The sequence below is a fragment of the Patella vulgata genome, chromosome 7, assembly GCF_932274485.2.
Source record: "Patella vulgata chromosome 7, xgPatVulg1.2, whole genome shotgun sequence".
Taxonomy (NCBI): Eukaryota; Metazoa; Mollusca; class Gastropoda; family Patellidae; genus Patella; species Patella vulgata.
In genome coordinates, this window is record NC_065885.2 from 60,382,136 (window position 1) to 60,403,216 (window position 21,081).

A 21,081-nucleotide genomic window follows, 5' to 3' on the forward strand; every position below is an offset into this window, starting at 1 on the left:
ATCCATGAAGTTACGATCCGATATGCGCGAATGTCGAACGGATCCAAGATATTTGGGTTATAAACATGCAGTGCAAGTTTCATCAAACTCGGGTGACAATTGTGACCTCTAGAGGGTACACAACCTTGATATACTATAATTTTACACTATTGGCCCGATTTTCACGAAATTCGATCTATTCGAGCGTTTTTTTTTCGGATAAAAATTGTGACCTCTAGAGGGAACATAAGCTAAAAACGCGATTTTCTTACAACCAGGGTCATAATTCAGGAAGTAACGATACGATATGCGCAAATATCGAAAGGAACCAAGATCTTCGGGTTATAAACGTGCATTTGAAGTTTCATTACAATCAGGTGAAAATTGTGATCCCTAGAGTGTCCACAAGCTAAAAACGTGATTTATCGTACAATCAGGGGCCATAATCCATGTAGTTTCGATTCGATACATGCCAATATCGAACGCAGCCGAGATCTTTTGGGGATAAACCTATATTTCAAGTTTCGTAAAAATCGGATAAGAAATGTGACTTATAGAGTGTCCACAAACAATTATGAACGGACAGACAGACGGACGTCCGGAAGAACAGGATCGACGACAATATACGTCCACATGAAAATGTAATCATATAAAAAGTCCAATCACAGGTTTTTCGGCAAAGGGGGGTAACTCCAGAACGGAAAGTGGAACGCAAGTTTTCGGAAAAGAGGACATAAATGTTGAGTCCTCTTATGACCACAATGCTTCACACTAAATTTTTTTAAAAAGTTCGCAAGCCAATAATAGGCGGACCAATCGACGAGCGGACAGGGTGGCGACACAATCCGATCACACTGATAAGTAGGCATATAAATAAAAATGTATGAACAATACGAGAGCAACATAAAATATCATCATTCCTCATATTCTTTCTCTTGTCTATAAGTACGATGGTATATTCCTAAAAAAAACAAAAACAAAAACACATAAAATATTCATATCAGTATTTGAGCTTATTTTTAAGGGAAATCCAACTTACGTACCCGCCAACGTGTAAACGTGACCTCGGTCTTCCGTCCCATCCGAACAACTAGACGCGATTCCTTGTCAGGATGCCTGCATACACCACTGACGAGGAAAAATGTCGAAATTCCCAGTGGAACTGTCGTGGCCATCATCCGGGGTCTATTAGTGAGCCATACAGGAAAATCCTGAGAAATTGTCTCGGTTAGCGTGTCGGCGTCTTTGTCATTTATGGAAGACCAAATGGGACAATATTCATGATTCTTGTTTCTACATTCCAGTTTGAATATTTTAGACATGAACGCAACATTCTAAACTAATGATTCTTGTTTCTACATTCTTATGTCAACATTTCATGCACAAAATCAACATTTTAAACCGAGAGAGAGAGAGAGAGAGAGAGAGAGAAAAATGGGGTTTAACGTCCACTCGACACAAACTAGGTCATTTCGGGACTAACATATGGTTTAATTTTATTTACATAATTCGCTTGCGCGTAGGGGTCTTTAGCAGTGGGAGGAAACCGGAGGACCCTGAAAAAACCCACGAGGTTGAACATTTTAAACAAACCAGCGGCTGCCAGACAGGATACGCCCACATTTTCGAGAGATGGATAGAGAACAAGCTAAGAAGAAAGTGATTTTTCGTACAATCAAGGGCCATAATTCAGGAAATTACCATTCGATATGCGCATATATCGCAAGGAACTGAGATCTTTGTGTTATAAACTTACATTTCAAGTTTCAACAAAATCGGATAAACATTGTGACCTCTATAGGGTCCACAACCTTGATATACCATATTTTTACGCTATTTGTGAACGAACGGCGGCGATTTTGTCTGTCAATTTTGGACCGATTTTCACGAAATTCTAATTCAGTCGTCCCTAGGGTGTAACGGTGATATAATAATACGTTTTTTTTAAATCGGGTAAAAATTATGACTTCTATAGAGTCCACAAGCTAAAAACGTGATTTTTCGTACAATCAGGGGTCATAATTCAGGAAGTTACGGTCCGATATGCACGAATATCGAAAGGAACCGAGATCTTTGGGTTATAAACTTACATTTCAAGTTTCAACAAAATCGGATAAAAATTGTGACCCCTATAGGGTCCACAACCTTGATATACCATATTCTTACGCTATTTGGGAACGAATGGCGGCCATTTTGTCTGTCAATTTTAGGCCGATTTTCACGAAATTCGAACTCAGTCATCCTTAGGGTGTAACGGTGATATAATAGAACGGTTTTTTTAAATCGGATAAAAATTATGACTTCTATAGGGTCCACAAGCTAAAAACGTGATTTTTCGTACAATCAGGGGCCATAATTCAGGAAGTTACGGTCCGATATGTACGAATATCGAAAGGAACCGAGATCTTTGGGTTATAAACTTACATTTCAAGTTTCAACAAAATCGGATAAAAATTGTGACCCCTATAGGGTCCACAACCTTGATATACCATATTCTTACGCTATTTGGGAACGAACGGCGGCCATTTTGTCTGTCAATTTGGGCCGATTTTCACGAAATTCGAATTCAGACATCCTTAGGAGATAACGGTGATATAATAGAACGGTTTTTTAAATCGGATAAAAATTATGACTTCTATAGGGTCCACAAGCTAAAAACGTGATCTTTGGGTTATAAACTTACATTTCATGTTTTAACAAAATCGGATAAAAATTGTGACCTCTATAGGGTCCACAAGCTAAAAACGTGATTTTTCGTACAAACAGGGGCCATAATCCATGAAGTTTCGATCCGATACATGCCAATATCGAAAGCAGCCGAGATCTTTTGGGGATAAACCTATATTTCAAGTTTCGTCGAAATCGGATAAGAATTGTGACCTGTAGAGAGTCCACAAACAATTGTGGACGGACGGACGGACAGGGGCGACGGCATAATACGTCCACATGAAAATGTGGGCGTATAAAAATTGACTTTATGTTTCATTTTCGGCGTTTTTCTAGCTGTTTAAATTATAGAAGTTATTTGTATTGTTATTATATCTCGAGCTTAGTTTCTGTTTCATGCAACTAATTACTGTAAACACAACAGGGGCCCACTTCCACTCGCGGAAAAGAGTACTTTTGATTTCTAATCTATAGTCTGCATCAAAGTTGTACACATACGCTAACGCCCTCTGGTGTAATAATGTTGATAATTCATTATATTTTTCTGGACATTTTCATTTCAAGATTTTAACTTCAAGACTTTTTGAAACGTAGAAAATATTTTCATAAGAGTTCAAATTCCAGATTTTTTTTAGATACTTTCAGAAACCAATGAATTGATTTCTTTGTCGTGTAAAATTAAGAAATTATTTAATGATATATAAAAGTTACCGATAAAACGCCGAAAATGAAACATAAAGTCAATTTTTTGTTTAAAATGTTGATTTTGTCTATGAAATGTTGCCATAAGAATGTAGAAACAAGAATCATTAGTTTAGAACGTTGCGTTCGTTTCTAAAATATTCAAACTGGAATGTAGAAACAAAAATCATGAATATTGTCCCATTTGGTCTTCCATAGTCATTGGGCTACGGTTGCTTCAAAATGCAGATTACACAATGTGTTTACAATATTGGTTGATAAATAAACATTAAAATCAAAATTACTTACCCGACTCCTCCTGGGTTAGGACAACCAGCATCTGTAAATATATATTAGTTTGCAATAATATATAGTGTGTTTTAAACCTAGGTCGTTTAGTTAACAAGGATTGATTCCAAATAGCACGAGGTCCGGGACCGATTATTGTTCAAGTCAGAACTGTACATGTGTAGCGTATTTAAACTACTGAGCTGGAATTTCGTAAGCATTTACACAAATTTGTATTATTTCATTACATCTGTATCATTTCGTATGCATACATTTTTATATCAAATACGTGCTATTTCTCGGAGGACAGTTCTCTCTAAATCAAATTATTGACTTCCAGAGACGGAAAGAACTGGATTATTGTGTTTCGGCCATCTGCGTCGCTAACAACAAGGATGTGTCTGGTCGTTCTTACTATAAACCGAGATCCTGTGTACATATTGAAAGTGCATTAAGGTTATCGGGGCAATTGGGGGCCGCGGTGGTTCAGTGAGTAAGACGATGACTCGCTAACCGGAAGGTTGGGGTTCACTCCCAGTGTTGGGTGAGAAAGTTCCTCTGGATTTTCCGCTGTCGTTCGCCCTTGTCAGTGGTCCAGGACGGGCGGTCTGGCAAGGACAGTTTCCTGGCTTTCGTTTTAAACGAAAAACCAAAGTCCAATGTAGACATTGACGGGCACGTAAAAATCTCATGACCGCTTGAATTCGTTATACGCGTATGCCGCTGTCAGTCCAAAATATCCCTCATGGCACACTGTATGGCTCATGCCCGTCTTTATTAGCATAGTTAAACCCCACTGCATGTCATTTATCGTGGCAGTTATAATTTGAGGAAGTTTAAGCGGAAATACTAGCGTCCGAGGAATTGTGCGTGTAAGCATGAATATAAAAAGACATGTTAGTCACAAACTTATCAGTGTAATCAGAGTATTGTATCGCCGTCCAGTCCAACCTCATTTCAGCAGATATTTATTACTGTTAAATTCTATTAATTTTATATACGTTGTATGTGCGCGTAATATGTGTGTGTTTTATATTATTAAACAACTGCTATCTATAAATGATTATATACTCGAGTAAAAACCACGATTCGAGGGAATGTTTTTGGCTGTAATGAAATATAAAGTAGTACTACATACCAGATGGAAAATTTTGTTATTTCTGTTGACCCAATTAAACTACCAAAATCTTGAACAGTTTGTTGATTAATACCAAATATAGGCTGATCTGTTGTCTGGGCACTACAACCAAATATAAGACGGGTTACTGAATTAAATCTGTTAATGGAAATCATCTGTTGCTTCGTTAAGAATTTTAAACATAATGCAACCAAAAAGGAAGACAAGGGTGAAATTATGTCAATGTAATGCAATTCAAAATGAGACACAGAAAGACGAACATGATATACGTGTATTTCAATAAATTGCGCAAGGGTCCTCCGTACGGTACCAATACAAGATGAACCTCATGACCTGGATACAGCATTCGACTTTTTACCTTGTCAACTAAACTCAGCTAGCTTAAAAAACTCAAACCACACTAGTACAAAGTTTCTGAGTTTGGAATGAGAAAAAGAACACTCACCTAGAATCATCCAGCGCAGATTCTGCACCCATTCCTTGAGGACTACTAAACTTCGGAGCTTCACCAAATCCCCCGGCTATGTTTAAAAAAAATATATATATTTGATTGGTGTTAGTCGCAGCTTTTCATGTTATAATATTGTACAGGTAACGAGCTCGGTGCAACCTAAGACAAGGATAAGGATTTAAAAGACCATATACTTCTAAAATATGTACACCCAAAGACCATATACTTCTAAAATATGTAGTATTGCACCACTCAGCTCATATTATCAATGGATCTTTCTGAACTTGATATTGGTTGTCAATTCTATTGTAATTATAAAAGGCGGGTAAGTAATATGGACTACGTGTAATTTCATGCGAGATATGCCCATATTTTACAAAAGACGGGTGGAGAACTGGGAAATCGACAGAAATGAAATCATTCTCTGGTGTTCTTAATGTTTCACATCGAATATAAAAAAGAATGCTTTAAAACTTTATTAGCTCTATCCTGCTCACATGGCCTTTGGAACGGAAAGCTGTATATCGATAGGTGTCGTCTTCGGATGACCCAAATGCTTCACACCAAATTTGAAATATCTGCAGCGTCCAGAAGGATTTCAGCAAATGGGGTTGTGAAACCCTGCCTACCAATATGGTTTCTCCTCTCGTGAACCTAATGCTTCACATCAAATGTTTTAAAAAAGTCATTTTCGGAATAGGGTAAGTGACTCCAGGACCGTTGAATATCAATCGGGTTCGTCCTCTCATGACCCCAATGCTTCAAGTCAAATTTGAAAAAAGCATCCGTTAAAAACTGTAGCTTTAACAATCCAATTGTTGGCGGATTGACGAACCGATGGACAGACATGGCAAAATGAAATGTGGGCGTATAACATTTGAAATAAATGGGGTTAAACGTCCTACTGTTCTGTTCCCACTGGGCTAATGAAGACTGGCATACGCTATACAATGTGATATGAGGGAAATCTTGCTCGGACCTCGGTTTTTTGTCACATGAACGCAATTAAGAGTGATATGTCATTCATAATGTTATGTTTATATTCAGTAAAATACGTTTGATCTACCTGTTAGTTGATTAATTCCTGTGGTTGGTTGTCCACTCACTCCACTCCTTCCCCGTCCTGCACCTACAAGTCCACCTCCTCCACCTCCCAACCTCCCTCTGCCACTAACATGCTGTGATGATGTTTGGCCAAATGATGGTGCACTGTTGAAATAAATAGGTGAAATTTAAGGTGATCACTGGAAAAGCAGCTATAAGTTTTATTGATATTATGATATCAATCTCCTAGGTACTGTTGTTGTTTCTGTGGGTGATGTTACTGAGGATGATAAACGGGCTTAAATTGTTGAACCAGTTGATATATTAAGATTGGTAGGTATTATATGGGACTAAAGGCTACGTGATATGTGCGGATGATCTTAGTACACAAGTACACGGTGTGGAGCATTCGTCAACCTGCATGTTAGTGATGGGGGCGGGTGTCTCAAAAACTCTGATTTGTAGAGTGTTTCCAAGACTTGTGAAGAGAAGTGGACAGTGACGTGATGACAACATTCGTCCACATTCATCCTTCCGAGTACTAAATTATGAGAATTAACTCAATTCTGAGTAAGTCAATGGTCAGTATGTGTATCAAACTGTTCCTTGCGACCCTCTGGAGTAAGGAACAGTTTGATACCCATGCTGTGCTTTACTAAGGGTATATACCCCGAGATATGCATTTAAGGAAGCGATTTTACATAAGCTGGAATGCTTGTTATTCTCTAAGTTGACCACTAAGAAGGATTGCTGTTACCCAAGGAGGTCCCAAGAGACAGTTCGATACCCATTATGTGCTTGTACTGAAGGTATGTCCTGAGATTTGTATGTAAAGTAGATTGGGCGTGGCCGGTCGATTGTGACCATTGGCTTACTTAGATGTGTGTTAATCGCTAAAATAGACAACGTACGGCCTTTTCTATTTTTCTCGTTTTCTCTTATCTAGTGACATACAATTATTTTTGGGGGGATTGTCAGATACTCAGAAGTGGGATAATCCCTAAAATTAACAACTCAGAAGGATTTACATTGTCATTGGGGATCCAAAGGAATATTTTGACACCGGTTTCGTTGATGTACTCGAGATATGTTACAAAACAAATTTTGGCAGTAACATGAACAGCGCCCCCTGGTGGTGTCTCAAAAAGAGTTGCGCTTTTGGGGGATCAAACGTTTTGTACATGCGATGTTAATTAAATCTCCTTGGTAGCTCCTGGACTAACAGGGAGTGTCGCGACACCAGAAGTAGTATAACTCTGAAACCGCTAGTGGTAGTTCACCCCCGAAAAGACATTGGTAGAATGAAGGAAACTGTTTAGTAAATTATTTGTATATATTTAAACTCTTTTAACTTGTTTGTATTCATATAGGTAATTCTAATATAGTTTAATTATGTCTTCAAAAATGCTTATTGTGAGCTGAAATATAGATTCGTGCCATTTAACACAAGAAATAGATAATATATTACGGTACCTAAAAATGGGATATACATCGGACATATTTCATACTGCTCTAGAACGAATGTTATCAAAGAACTAAATGACAGTACCATGTTGGAAATCTAAAGAAACAACAATCACGTAGAAAAACTATTTGCTCTATTTATTGTAGAGTCAACTGTTAGAGGAGGTGGTACAGATTGTGTAGCTCTGTTCCATGAAGCCGGTTTTGCACCACTAACTGTAGCTCCACCAGCCGATGAAGCAGCACTGAATAATTCAGCTATGTAATCAAAATGACAATATTGTTTTTTTGTTAAGAACTTCAGCAAAGGGGGCGTAGAACGGGGGGCGGGCGTATAAAGCTGTATATCGATAGGGGTTCTCTTATGCTTCACGCCAAATTTGAACATTTTTCGGAAAAGGGGAGGTAACTCCGGAACGAAAGTTAGCGGACCGTTGAATATCAATCTGGTTCGTCCTCTCATGACCCCAATGTTTCACGCAAAATTTGAAAAAAAAAGATCCGTTACAAACTGTAGCGTTAACAAACCAAATGTTGGAGGAAGGACGAACCGACGGACAGTTAATTATTGTAGTAAGTTAATTATTACACACTGCCAACAAGCACAATCGGTGCAGAAAAGTAGGATGTTAATTGGCGAGCTGGATTCGTTATAAGCTTAGGGTGTAGCGTCGCCTCCAGTGCCAAATATCCCTCATGACACACTGCTTTGCGTATGCCTGTGATTATTAGAATAGTTGAGCCCCATTTCATTTCATTTATCGTGACATTTATAATTTGAAGAAGTTTAAGCGGAAATACTAACGTCCGGGTAAAATGCCCCGCTTTGTAACCATAAATATAACCAGCGGCTGCCAGGCAAGATACGCCCACATTTTGCAAGAGATGGATAGAGAACAAGCTAAAAGAAAAGCGATTTTTCGTACAATCAGGGGCCATAATTCAGTAAGTTATGATCTGAAATGCGCGAATATCGAAATGGACCGAGATATTTGGGATATAAAGATATATTTTAAGTTTCATCAAAATCGGATAACAATTGTGACTTCTAGATAGTCCACAACCTTGATATTACATACTTTTATACTATTTGCGTACAATGAGTGGCCACTTTGTTAGGCAGTTTGAGTCAGATTTTTACGAAATTTGAAGTCATCCTTCATTGGTGTATAACGGTGATATATTTAAACGTTTTTTAAACTTGAATACACATTGTGACTTCTAGTGTGTCCACAAGCTAAAAATGCGATTTTTCGACAAATCAGGGGTATTAATCCAGGAGGTTACGTTCTAATATGCGCAATTATCGAAAGGAACTAGAAGCTTTGTGATATAAACATGAATGTAAAGTTTCGTCAAAATCGGATCAAAATTGTAGCCACTTAGAGGGTCCACAACCTTGATGTACCACATATTTACACTATTTGCAGCCATTTTGTGCGTCCGTTTTGGTCTGATTATCACGACATTCGAACTCAACCTTCATTAGGGTGTAACGGTGATATATTCAAACGTTTTTTTTTAAATCGGATAAAAATTGTGACCTCTAAAGGACCACAAGCTAAAAACACATTTTTTCGTACAATCAAGGGCCATAATTCAGGAAGTTATGATTCGATATGCGCAATTATCGAAAGGAACCAAGATCTTTGCGTTATAAACATCCATATCAAGGTTCATTAAAATCAGATGAAAATTGTGACCTCTGGGGTGTCACAAGCTAAAAACGTGATTTTTCGTACAATCAGGGGCCATAATCCATAAAGTTTCGATCCGATACATGCCAATATGGATAGGTAACCGAGATCTTTTGGAGATAAACCTATATTTCAAGTTTCGTCAACATCGGATAAGAATTGTGACAGTGGCGACGACAATATACGTCCACATGAAAATGTACGCGTATAAAAATGCAACATGTTAGTCAGAAACTTAACACAGTAATCAGAGTATTGTATTCTCGTCTAACCCCATTTCAATGTCATTGTGCATCAGAATATTGTAAATATAACGTGTCTCTCTCGGCTATTATTCTAGATATATTTAATTGACACGTATACTATTACTGTCTCCCTGATAATGTCTACTACATCGTTAACACAGTTCATCGCGTGCATTTTGCATACCGATAGTTCATTGGCCAATCACGCTATTTTACCGACATTTCGCCTAATAGTTTGGATGCAGCTATGGCGGGTGTGGCGCCAGGCAGGGTAAGCTTACTCTTCCGGACACCTGTTACCACTGTTTGTCGTGTATTTTGTACACGAGGAGCAGTCCATTTGCTGATTACACTATTTTGCTTGAATACACTATTTTGCCTATAACGTTTTTTAGGACTTCGAATTCTGTCTTATGGTTTGAATTGTTCGTACTTGGTTTTATTTTATTTTTATTAAAGTCCAACAGTATCAATTACAGTATCATTACGTATCACATCAGAGTATTGTATTGCCGTCCAACTCCATTTCAAGTCCATAACGTATCAGCAGATTAATTGTTATTTAATACTTTTAAATTCTTCTAATTTTATATATGTTTTATATGTGTGGCTAATGTATGTGTGTTTCATATGATTAAATCTATAAATATGGATAATATACTTGAGTAAAACCACTATTCGAGGGAATGTATTTCCATGTAATGAAATATAAAGTAGTACTACATACCAGGTGGAAAATTCTGTTGTTTCTGTTGACTTAACGATAAACTAGCAAAATCTTCAAGTTGATTCAGATTACCAAATGCATGGGCACTACAACCATATAAGATGGGTTACTGAATAAAATCTATTAATGGAAATCATCTGTTGCTTGGTCAAGAATTTAAAAAACCAAAAAGGGAGGCAAAGGTGAAATTATGTCAATGTAATGCAATTCAAAATGAGAAACAGAGACGAACATGATATACGTGTATTTCAATAAATTGCTTATTCGCATTCTGTAAGGTACCAAGATGAACCTCATGACCTGGATACAGCATCCGACTCTTTAACTTGTCAACTAAACTCAGCGAGCTTGAAAAACTCAAACCACCCTAGTACAAAGTTTCTGTGAGTTTGGCAATAAGGAAAAGAACACTCACCTAGAACCACTAAACTTCGGAGGTCCACCAAATCCCCCGGCTATGTTTTAAAAAAATATATATTTGATTGGTGTTAGTCGCAGCTTTTCATGTTATAATATTGTACAGGTAACGAGCTCGGTGCAACCTAAGACAGGGATAAGGATTTAAAAGACCATATACTTCTAAAATATGTACACCCAAAGACCATATACTTCTAAAATATGTACACCCAAAGACCATATGCTTCTAAAATATGTACACCCAAAGACCATATGCTTGTAAAATATGTACACCCAAAGACCATATGCTTGTAAAATATGTACACCCAAAGACCATATGCTTGTAAAATATGTACACCCAAAGACCATATGCTTGTAAAATATGTACACCCAAAGACCATATGCTTGTAAAATATGTACACCCAAAGACCATATGCTTCTAAAATATGTACACCCAAAACCCATATGCTTCTAAAATATGTACACCCAAAGACCATATGCTTCTAAAATATGTACACCCAAAACCCATATGCTTCTAAAATATGTAGTATTGCAACACTCAGCTCATATTATCAATGGATCTTTCTGAACTTGATATTGGTTGTCAATTCTATTGTAATTATAACAGGCGGGTAAGTAATATGGACTACGTGTAATTTCATGCGAGATATGCCCATATTTTACAAAAGACGGGCATCGACAGGATTCATCCTCTGGTGTTCTAAATGTTTCACATCGAATATGAAAAAGAATACATTAAAAACGTAACTCTTTCCCGTTCACGAGATCTTTGGAACGGAAAGCTGTATATCGATAGGTGTCGTCCTCGCATGACTCAGATGCTTCACACCAAATTGGAGGTAAATCCATTAAAAACTGTGGCCTATATCGCGTTCAGAAGAATTTCAACAAATGTGGTTGTGGAACGCTGCCTATCAATATGTTTTCTTTTTCTCTCATGAACCCAATGCTTCACATCAAATTAAAAGAAAATATATTTTCGGAATAGTGAAGGTAACTCCAGAATGAAAGGTCGCGAAAATTAGAAAAACTGTAGCGTTAGCGGACGGAGCAACCGATGGACAGACATGACGACATGAAATGTGGGCGTATAACATTTATAGACGCGTATTGAAAAGTAGGGTTATTATTACACGCTGGGGATGCTCAATTGTCAGTCCAGAACGTCCCGAATTGACAGAATTGCAACCGAGTGACGGGGAATTCAGTCCTATCACAGTTCTGTCAGTCCCAACAACTGAGGTGGTGTGAGTAGAATCGTGATGTAATTAAACACAACGAATATGTTTCAGCTGTCAAAGTTGACTGAGATATTTTCTTATGCAGTCGACGCATGCGTTGTAGCCCGAAACCCCATTTTCACTCGATTGTTACAATTTTTGGGATAGAAAGAATTCAATTCCGTAACATTCAATCCAGTGTCCAGCAAGTAAACCTGTATTGTGTTGTCACGTGCCGCGCTCTTCAACTCAATTAAGAATGATATGTCATTTATAATTATTGTTATGTTTGTATTCGTAAAATAAGTTGAGCCTACCTGTTTGTTGATTCTGTCCGGTGGTTGGTTGTCCACTCACACCACTAATCCCTCCCCTTCCGTTACCGCCAGATCCACTACCAAATGATGGTGCACTGTTTGAAATAAATAAGTGAAATTTAAGGTTATACTGTAAGCAGGTATAAGTTTTAGTGGTATTATGATATCAATCTCCCAGGTACTGTTGCTCCTTCTGTTGGTGATGTTACTGGGGATGATAAACAAGGCTTAAATTGTAAGCTGAGAATCCCCACACACCAATCTGATTAAAACACAGATCCTATTTCGTTTCTTTTTTATAGTTCAAAATTTCGTTTACTTGTCTTTACTACACTAGGATCTGGAAGAGTTGTTATCATTTACGTGCTCTCAATAGTGTGAGATATTAACCAACGAAACGGTCTGTTACGGCGAGCTTTTAGGCGTGTTTTGAACGGAACTGTGGGTAATCCACTAGTAACATCAATGCTGATTGGTTAATCAAATGTCTGACGTCATAGGTCAAAATTTGCTCGTATGACCTCTGTCGTGACCTATCGCAACAACCGGTCAGATCTTCATGTAGTGTAGGCCATCGAAAGTATAAAAAAACGAAACGAAATATAGATCTGTATTTTAATCAGATTTCCCACAGACCGAGTTGCTGTTGTTGTCTGTAGCGAATTGGATTCAACCTTTACTCTCATGGATTGTTGAACCAGTTGATATATTAAGACTGGTAGGAAGAATTACAATGGAACTAACGGCGTACGAGATATGTGCGGATGTTCTTAGTACACGGTGTGGGTCATTCGTCAACCTGCATGTTAGAGATGGGGGCTGGTATCTCAAAAACTTTGAATTGTAGAGTGTTTCCAAGAACTATATGAAAAGTAGTCAATTATGGGGATTAACTCACTTCTGGGTAGGTCAAAGGTCACCATTGGTTGGCCACGCCCAACCTACCGTAAATGAAATAAATAGAATTAGGGTTTAACGTCCTACTGTTCAATTCCAATTGGGCTTATAAAGACGGGCATACAACATACAGTGTATTATGAGGGAAATTTTGCCCGGACAACGGCGCTGCGGCCTATTCTTATATCGAATTCCAACTGCCAATGGATCTTTTACGTGAACGCTAATGTGTACACGGGACTTCGGTTTTTCGTCACATTATGTTCTGGGGTCATGGCACCTGAAACAAAGGTCTTGTGCTGAAATTAGTTCCCCAATTACAGAATTACAAAGAAAAGCCATTAAATTGGAGTTATTCATCCTCCAAAATGACAACTAAGAAGGATTTCAAAGTCCCCAGTGGATTCCAAGGAACAGTTTGGCACCTGTATGTTGCATGTACTCGACTATCTGCATGAAATGTGAATTGTGCAACTTAGCAGAGCCAACCCATAATAGCCTTTGACCTACTCAGAATGGAGTTAATCTCTAAAACTGACAACCCGTAACACCCATTTTGTGCTTGAACTGGAGAAGTGCAATAAAGATCGAAATGACATTTGACCTACTCAGAATAGGGTCAGTGCCTACATTTGACAACTCGGAAGGAACAGTTTGGTGCCTATTTTATGCTTATATTGAAGGAATGTGCTGAGATATGCATTTAGGGGGTAGATTGGACATTGCCTAAAAATGGTACCCTTTGACCTACTCCCCAAAGCGGGTATCCCCTAAACTGACTACCCAGGAGGATTCATGTTGCCTCAGGGAATTGCAAGTAACAATTAAAATTTGATATCCATTTTGTGCTTGTACTGAAGGTATGTACTGAGATATCCATTTAAGGTGGATTAGATGTGCGCTGAAAAATGGTGAGCTTTGACCTACTCCGAAGTGGGTTAATTCCCAAAATTGACTATTCAAAAAGATTTGTGTTGCCCCAGGTGGTCTCAAGTAACAGTTTGATACTCATGCTGTGATTGTACTGTGGGTATATACCGAGATATGCCTTTAATATGGCCGACAAATGGTAACCTTTACCTTACCAAAGTTGACCACTAAGAAGGATTGATTTTTCCCAAGGAGGTCCCAAGAAACAGTTTGATACCCATTTTGTGCTTGGACTGAAGGTGTGTACTGAGAATTGCATTTAAAGTAGATATTTCGTGGCTGGCCGATTGTGACCTTTGTCTTACTCAGAAGTGGGTTAATTCCGAAAATTGACAACCCAGAAGGATTTATATTGTCATTGGGGATCCTAAGGAACAATAGGAACAATTTGACACAGGCTTCGTGGATGTATTCGAGATGTGTTACAAAACCAAGCCTTACCATAGAGTTGCCTGGGGTGGGGAGGGGGCGTGGTCAAATAGCTGCTAATTCCACTCCTCAAACATTTTGAACTCGAGATGTTTATTAAATCTTTGGTAGCTCCTGGACTAACGGGGAGTTTTGTGACACCGGAAGTAGTATATCTCTAAAGCGAAAGTTGTAGTTCACCCCCCCGAACAGAACAGAAATTGGTAGAATGAAGGTAAGTGTTCAGTAATTTTTTTGTATATAATTAGACTGACTCTTAAAACTTGTTGGTATTCATATAGGCAATTGTAATATAGATTTGTACCATTTCACACAAGAAATAGATACTATATTACGGTACCTAAACATAGGATTATATCCGACATATTTGATGTGAATGGTATCGGAAAAATGAATGATAGTACCATGTTAGAAATGAGTCTAAGGAAAAGATCACTCACCTAGGAAAATTCTGTGCACTACTCGCTGTAGAGTCGAATGTCTGGGATGGTGTAAATTTTGGAGGTCTGATCAATGAAGCATCAAAGGGAGAACTACTTAACGCTGAAGCTCCACCAACTGATGAAGTAGCTCCAAATAATACACCTATGTAAACAGAATAACCAAATTGTATTTGATTATATTATAATTTGCCATGTTAACGAGCTAGATGTACATATGTATTGTTGCAAGATCGAACCCTTACTCTTGCTGAGTGACGATTTCTTGGGTATTTACATTAAACACCTTATATGATGCCTGCATTCAGTCCTTTAGAGTAGTTTAATCAGTCTATCACATGGTAGTAATCTGTTATCTACAGTAGGTAACACATTATCGTAGTGATTTTTTGCATTCAGTAAAATAACTTGTAACATGGACGGGAAATCTCCCTTTGTTGTTTTCATTGAATAAGCAGACTGTTTTCCCTCGAGTAGTTTGGGTGGACCTTAACCGTACAATAACTTATTACTACCTGTTTGTTGATGAGTTGTAACATAGGATTGGGTGTCTCCAAATATATTGGTGCTGGCTTTTTTTTCGCTTGATTGTCCTCCAAATCCACGATCTTCTTCGCCCCTTTTTTTAAACCCACCACGATAACTACTAGGCTGGGATGATGTTAAACTATATGTTAGTGTTGGAGCAGCACTGTTTGAAATGGAAACGTGAAAATATGACAAGGTTTTGATTGGAAACACGTGTTTAATTTTTAGTGATTTGTTGATCGCTTTATTAATTCATTTACAAAAGTACAAACAAAAGACAGTTCTTCCTCAAATGAGTTGAAGCGAGAGTAGTAACGTTACGTTAACTACAAGCGTCATTTCTAAGCAAAGATTGGTTAGATTGGTAAAGTATTGTATGATTACAAACAACACATCCTTATTATTAATCTGTTTAAACAGGTTAGAGCAATAGAGAGAGAGGGAGTCAGAGAAAGAGAGATGGAGTTCAACGTCCGCTCAACACAAAATAGATCATTTCGGCACTAACACACGGTACACTTTTATTTCAATAATTGGTATGCGCTTTGGGGTTTTTTTTAGCTGTGGGAGGAAACCGTGGGGCCCAGAGAAAACCCACGAGATTGGAGAGGCGGTCCTACTCCTTGTCATGTACAAGCGGGAAATGGAAACCACGCCACATGACTAAATGACAGACCTTGCGATCTAATGCGCATGATTTAAATTATTCGCCCCCCCCCCCAAAGGTTACATAAAGGCAACCACTCCAATTACGTTCTTGCCTTTCTCATATAAAGTAAACTATGTCACTGTGAGCACACCAGAGCATCATCGTAAAGCATAACAGGTTTGCTTTATAATTTGAGGACAAAACTATTTAAAAATTTAAATTTAAATGAAATTCTACTTCACTGTTGAAAAGTTTAAAGGTGGGATTTAACGTCCACTCAAAACAAACTAGGTCATTTCGGGACTAACATATGGTTCAATTTTTTTTTCAATAATTCGCTTGCGCGTAGGGGTCTTTAGCTGTGGGGCGAAACTGGGAGACCTGGAGAAACCCACGTACAACTGGGGAATCGAAACCACGGCAGCTAATTGACTCAATTGAATCAGATTGCCCACAGACCGAGTTGCTGTTGTTGTCTGTAGCGAATTGGATTCAACCTTTACTCTCATGGATTGTTGAACCAGTTGATATATTAAGACTGGTAGGAAGAATTACAATGGAACTAACGGCGTACGAGATATGTGCGGATGTTCTTAGTACACGGTGTGGGTCATTCGTCAACCTGCATGTTAGAGATGGGGGCTGGTATCTCAAAAACTTTGAATTGTAGAGTGTTTCCAAGAACTATATGAAAAGTAGTCAATTATGGGGATTAACTCACTTCTGGGTAGGTCAAAGGTCACCATTGGTTGGCCACGCCCAACCTACCGTAAATGAAATAAATAGAATTAGGGTTTAACGTCCTACTGTTCAATTCCAATTGGGCTTATAAAGACGGGCATACAACATACAGTGTATTATGAGGGAAATTTTGCCCGGACAACGGCGCTGCGGCCTATTCTTATATCGAATTCCAACTGCCAATGGATCTTTTACGTGAACGCTAATGTGTACACGGGACTTCGGTTTTTCGTCACATTATGTTCTGGGGTCATGGCACCTGAAACAAAGGTCTTGTGCTGAAATTAGTTCCCCAATTACAGAATTACAAAGAAAAGCCATTAAATTGGAGTTATTCATCCTCCAAAATGACAACTAAGAAGGATTTCAAAGTCCCCAGTGGATTCCAAGGAACAGTTTGGCACCTTTATGTTGCATGTACTCGACTATCTGCATGAAATGTGAATTGTGCAACTTAGCAGAGCCAACCCATAATAGCCTTTGACCTACTCAGAATGGAGTTAATCTCTAAAACTGACAACCCGTAACACCCATTTTGTGCTTGAACAGGAGAAGTGCAATAAAGGTCGAAATGACATTTGACCTACTCAGAATAGGGTCAGTGCCTACATTTGACAACTCGGAAGGAACAGTTTGGTGCCTATTTTATGCTTGTATTGAAGGAATGTGCTGAGATATGCATTTAGGGGGTAGATTGGGCATTGCCTAAAAATGGTACCCTTTGACCTACTCCCCAAAGCGGGTATCCCCTAAACTGACTACCCAGGAGGATTCATGTTGCCTCAGGGAATTGCAAGTAACAATTAAAATTTGATATCCATTTTGTGCTTGTACTGAAGGTATGTACTGAGATATCCATTTAAGGTGGATTAGATGTGAGCTTTGACCTACTCCGAAGTGGGTTAATTCCCAAAATTGACTATTCAAAAAGATTTGTGTTGCCCCAGGTGGTCTCAAGTAACAGTTTGATACTCATGCTGTGATTGTACTGAGGGTATATACCGAGATATGCCTTTAATTTGGCCGACAAATGGTAACCTTTACCTTACCAAAGTTGACCACTAAGAAGGATTGATTTTTCCCAAGGAGGTCCCAAGAAACAGTTTGATACCCACTTTGTGCTTGGACTGAAGGTGTGTACTGAGAATTGCATTTAAAGTAGATATTTCGTGGCTGGCCGATTGTGACCTTTGTCTTACTCAGAAGTGGGTTAATTCCGAAAATTGACAACCCAGAAGGATTTATATTGTCATTGGGGATCCTAAGGAACAATAGGAACAATTTGACACAGGCTTCGTGGATGTATTCGAGATGTGTTACAAAACCAAGCCTTACTTTAGAGTTGCGTGGAGAGGGGAGGGGGTGGTCAAATAGCTGCTAATTCCACTCCTCAAACATTTTGAACTCGAGATGTTTATTAAATCTTTGGTAGCTCCTGGACTAACGGGGAGTTTTGTGACACCGGAAGTAGTATATCTCTAAAGCGAAAGTTGTAGTTCACCCCCGAACAGAACAGAAATTGGTAGAATGAAGGTAAGTGTTCAGTAATTTTTTTGTATATAATTAGACTGACTCTTAAAACTTGTTGGTATTCATATAGGCAATTGTAATATAGATTTGTACCATTTCACACAAGAAATAGATACTATATTACGGTACCTAAACATAGGATTATATCCGACATATTTGATGTGAATGGTATCGGAAAATGAATGATAGTACCATGTTAGAAATGAGTCTAAGGAAAAGATCACTCACCTAGGAAAATTCTGTGCACTACTCGCTGTAGAGTCGAATGTCTGGGATGGTGTAAATTTTGGAGGTCTGATCAATGAAGCATCAACGGGAGAACTACTTAATGCTGAAGCTCCACCAACTGATGAAGTAGCTCCAAATAATACACCTATGTAAACAGAATAACCAAATTGTATTTGATTATATTATAATTTGCCACGTTAACGAGCTAGATGTACATATGTATTGTTGCAAGATCGAACCCTTACTCTTGCTGAGTGACGATTTCTTGGGTATTTACATTAAACACCTTATATGATGCCTGCATGCAGTTCTTTAATAGAGCAGTTTAATCAGTCTATCACATGGTAGTAATCTGTTATCTACAGTAGGTAACACATTATCGTAGTGATTTTTTGCATTCAGTAAAATAACTTGTAACATGGACGGGAAATCTCCCTTTGTTCTTTTCATTGAATAAGCAGACTGTTTTCCCTCGAGTAGTTTGGGTGGAGCTTAACCGTACAATAACTAGACATCTTCAATGTTATTGCACTATTTTGCTGGTTTACACTAGTTTTAGTAGAAATCATATAGAGAAGTGGTGTGGGTTTTCTGTGCAATAACAACGAGCATGTCGAGCAGTTGTCAGTGTTACAAGTCATTTATAGCACGCTTCATGAAAGCCGTGCTATATATATATATTACTACCTGTTTGTTGATGAGTTGTAACATAGGATTGGGTGTCTCCAAGTACATTGGTGCTGGCTTTTTTTTCGCTTGATTGTCCTCCAAATCCACGATCTTCTTCGCCCCTTTTTTTAAACCCACCACGATAACTACTAGGCTGGGATGATGTTGAACTATATGTTAGTGTTGGGGCAGCACTGTTTGAAATGGAAACGTGAAATTATGACAAGGTTTTGATTGGAAACACGTGTTTAATTTTTAGTGATTTGTTGATCGCTTTATTAATTCATTTACAAAAGTACAAACAAAAGACAGTTCTTCCTCAAATGAGTTGAAGCGAGAGTAGTAACGTTACGTTAACTACAAGCGTCATTTCTAAGCAAAGATTGGTTAGATTGGTAAAGTATTGTATGATTACAAACAACACATCCTTATTATTAATCTGTTTAAACAGGTTAGAGCAATAGAGAGAGGGGGAGTCAGAGAGAGAGAGATGGAGTTCAACGTCCGCTCAACACAAAATAGATCATTTCGGCACTAACACACGGTACACTTTTATTTCAATAATTGGTATGCGCTTTGGGTTTTTAGCTGTGGGAGGAAACCGTGGGGCCCAGAGAAAACCCACGAGATTGGAGAGGCGGTCCTACTCCTTGTCATGTACAAGCGGGAAATGGAAACTACGCCACATGACTAAATGACAGACCTTGCGATCTAATGCGCATGATTTAAATTATTCGCCCCCCCCCCCAAAGGTTACATAAAGGCAACCACTCCAATTACGTCCTTGCCTTTCTAATATAAAGTAAACGATGTCACTGTGAGCACACCAGAGCATCATCGTAAAGCATAACAGGTTTGCTTAAATAGTTTTGTCATAAAATTATTATTACTTTTTACATTTTTAACGTCCTACCTCTTCTGCACCGACTGGGCTAATGAAGACGGGTTTAACGTCATACCTCTTCAGCACCGACTCGGTTAATGAAGTCGGGTACATTTTCAAAACATTTCAGAGTGGGTAACATTGTCCTCAAATGGCAAAATAAATTATAAAATTATCAGTTATTTTAAGTAACCTACCCATCTCCTTTCTTTTTTCCAAACATTGTTATCTTAGTTGCGTTTCTGGATTCCATGTCATCAGCAGTTACAAAGACTGTTTTAGATGATATCTGGTCTCCTACAGTTGGTGATGATGGCAAGGCTGAACCTGATTTACAGGGGTGGCTACACCCAAGGGATGCCGTTTTTTTGCAAATATTTGGATGATTACTCACATCAACAGCTTGAGCCTTGGCATTTGATGTCCCTCCTACTGATGTAGATTTATTTTTGTTTGTATTAATAAGAGATGCTGAAGGCAATACTGCTGCACCTTCTGCAGTTTCGTCAGGGCAAATAGTACCAACTTGATAAGATGGCGGGGCTTTTGATGTAACTCGAATAAAAGTGAATAAAGTAGGAGCATATATCCTCAATTACCCAATTTACCGCCCGTCTTCATTAGCCCAGTTCGGAGCAGAACAGTAGGAGGTTAAACCCATTTCAAAATTTCCAGGTGTTAGTTTCAAAATTACCCAAGATTGCTTAGACCAGTGATTCTCAACCAGTGTGCCGCGAAATTTTGAACGGCACACTGAGAAAATTTCTCACTAAAGAAGCCAGCTATAAAGTAAGTTCATAGCTGTGGTTTTTCTTTATTTAG

The 21,081-nt window shown here is 38.4% G+C and overlaps 1 protein-coding gene across 2 annotated transcripts; it reads right to left on the minus strand.

The window, feature by feature from the left end:
- Positions 1–148: 148 nt before the first annotated feature.
- Positions 149–20,801, minus strand: LOC126827567 (uncharacterized). Of its 2 annotated transcripts, XM_056102548.1 has the most exons (13): positions 20,457–20,801; positions 19,395–19,570; positions 18,708–18,852; positions 15,547–15,722; positions 15,032–15,176; positions 12,336–12,430; positions 10,797–10,836; positions 10,382–10,461; positions 6,271–6,413; positions 5,199–5,274; positions 4,754–4,855; positions 3,637–3,667; positions 149–940 (listed from the first exon to the last, which is right to left on the minus strand). In XM_056102548.1, the coding sequence occupies exons 1-9, from the start codon at positions 20,510–20,512 to the stop codon at positions 6,334–6,336; spliced, it is 993 nt and encodes a 330-aa protein (XP_055958523.1). In that variant the 5' UTR covers positions 20,513–20,801; the 3' UTR covers positions 149–940; positions 3,637–3,667; positions 4,754–4,855; positions 5,199–5,274; positions 6,271–6,333. The 2 variants fall into 2 exon arrangements, with proteins under 2 accessions (XP_055958523.1, XP_055958522.1); XM_056102547.1 differs by lacking the exons at positions 18,708–18,852; positions 19,395–19,570 and adding an exon at positions 7,829–7,970 and having other exon boundaries at positions 10,382–10,467.
- Positions 20,802–21,081: the final 280 nt, after the last annotated feature.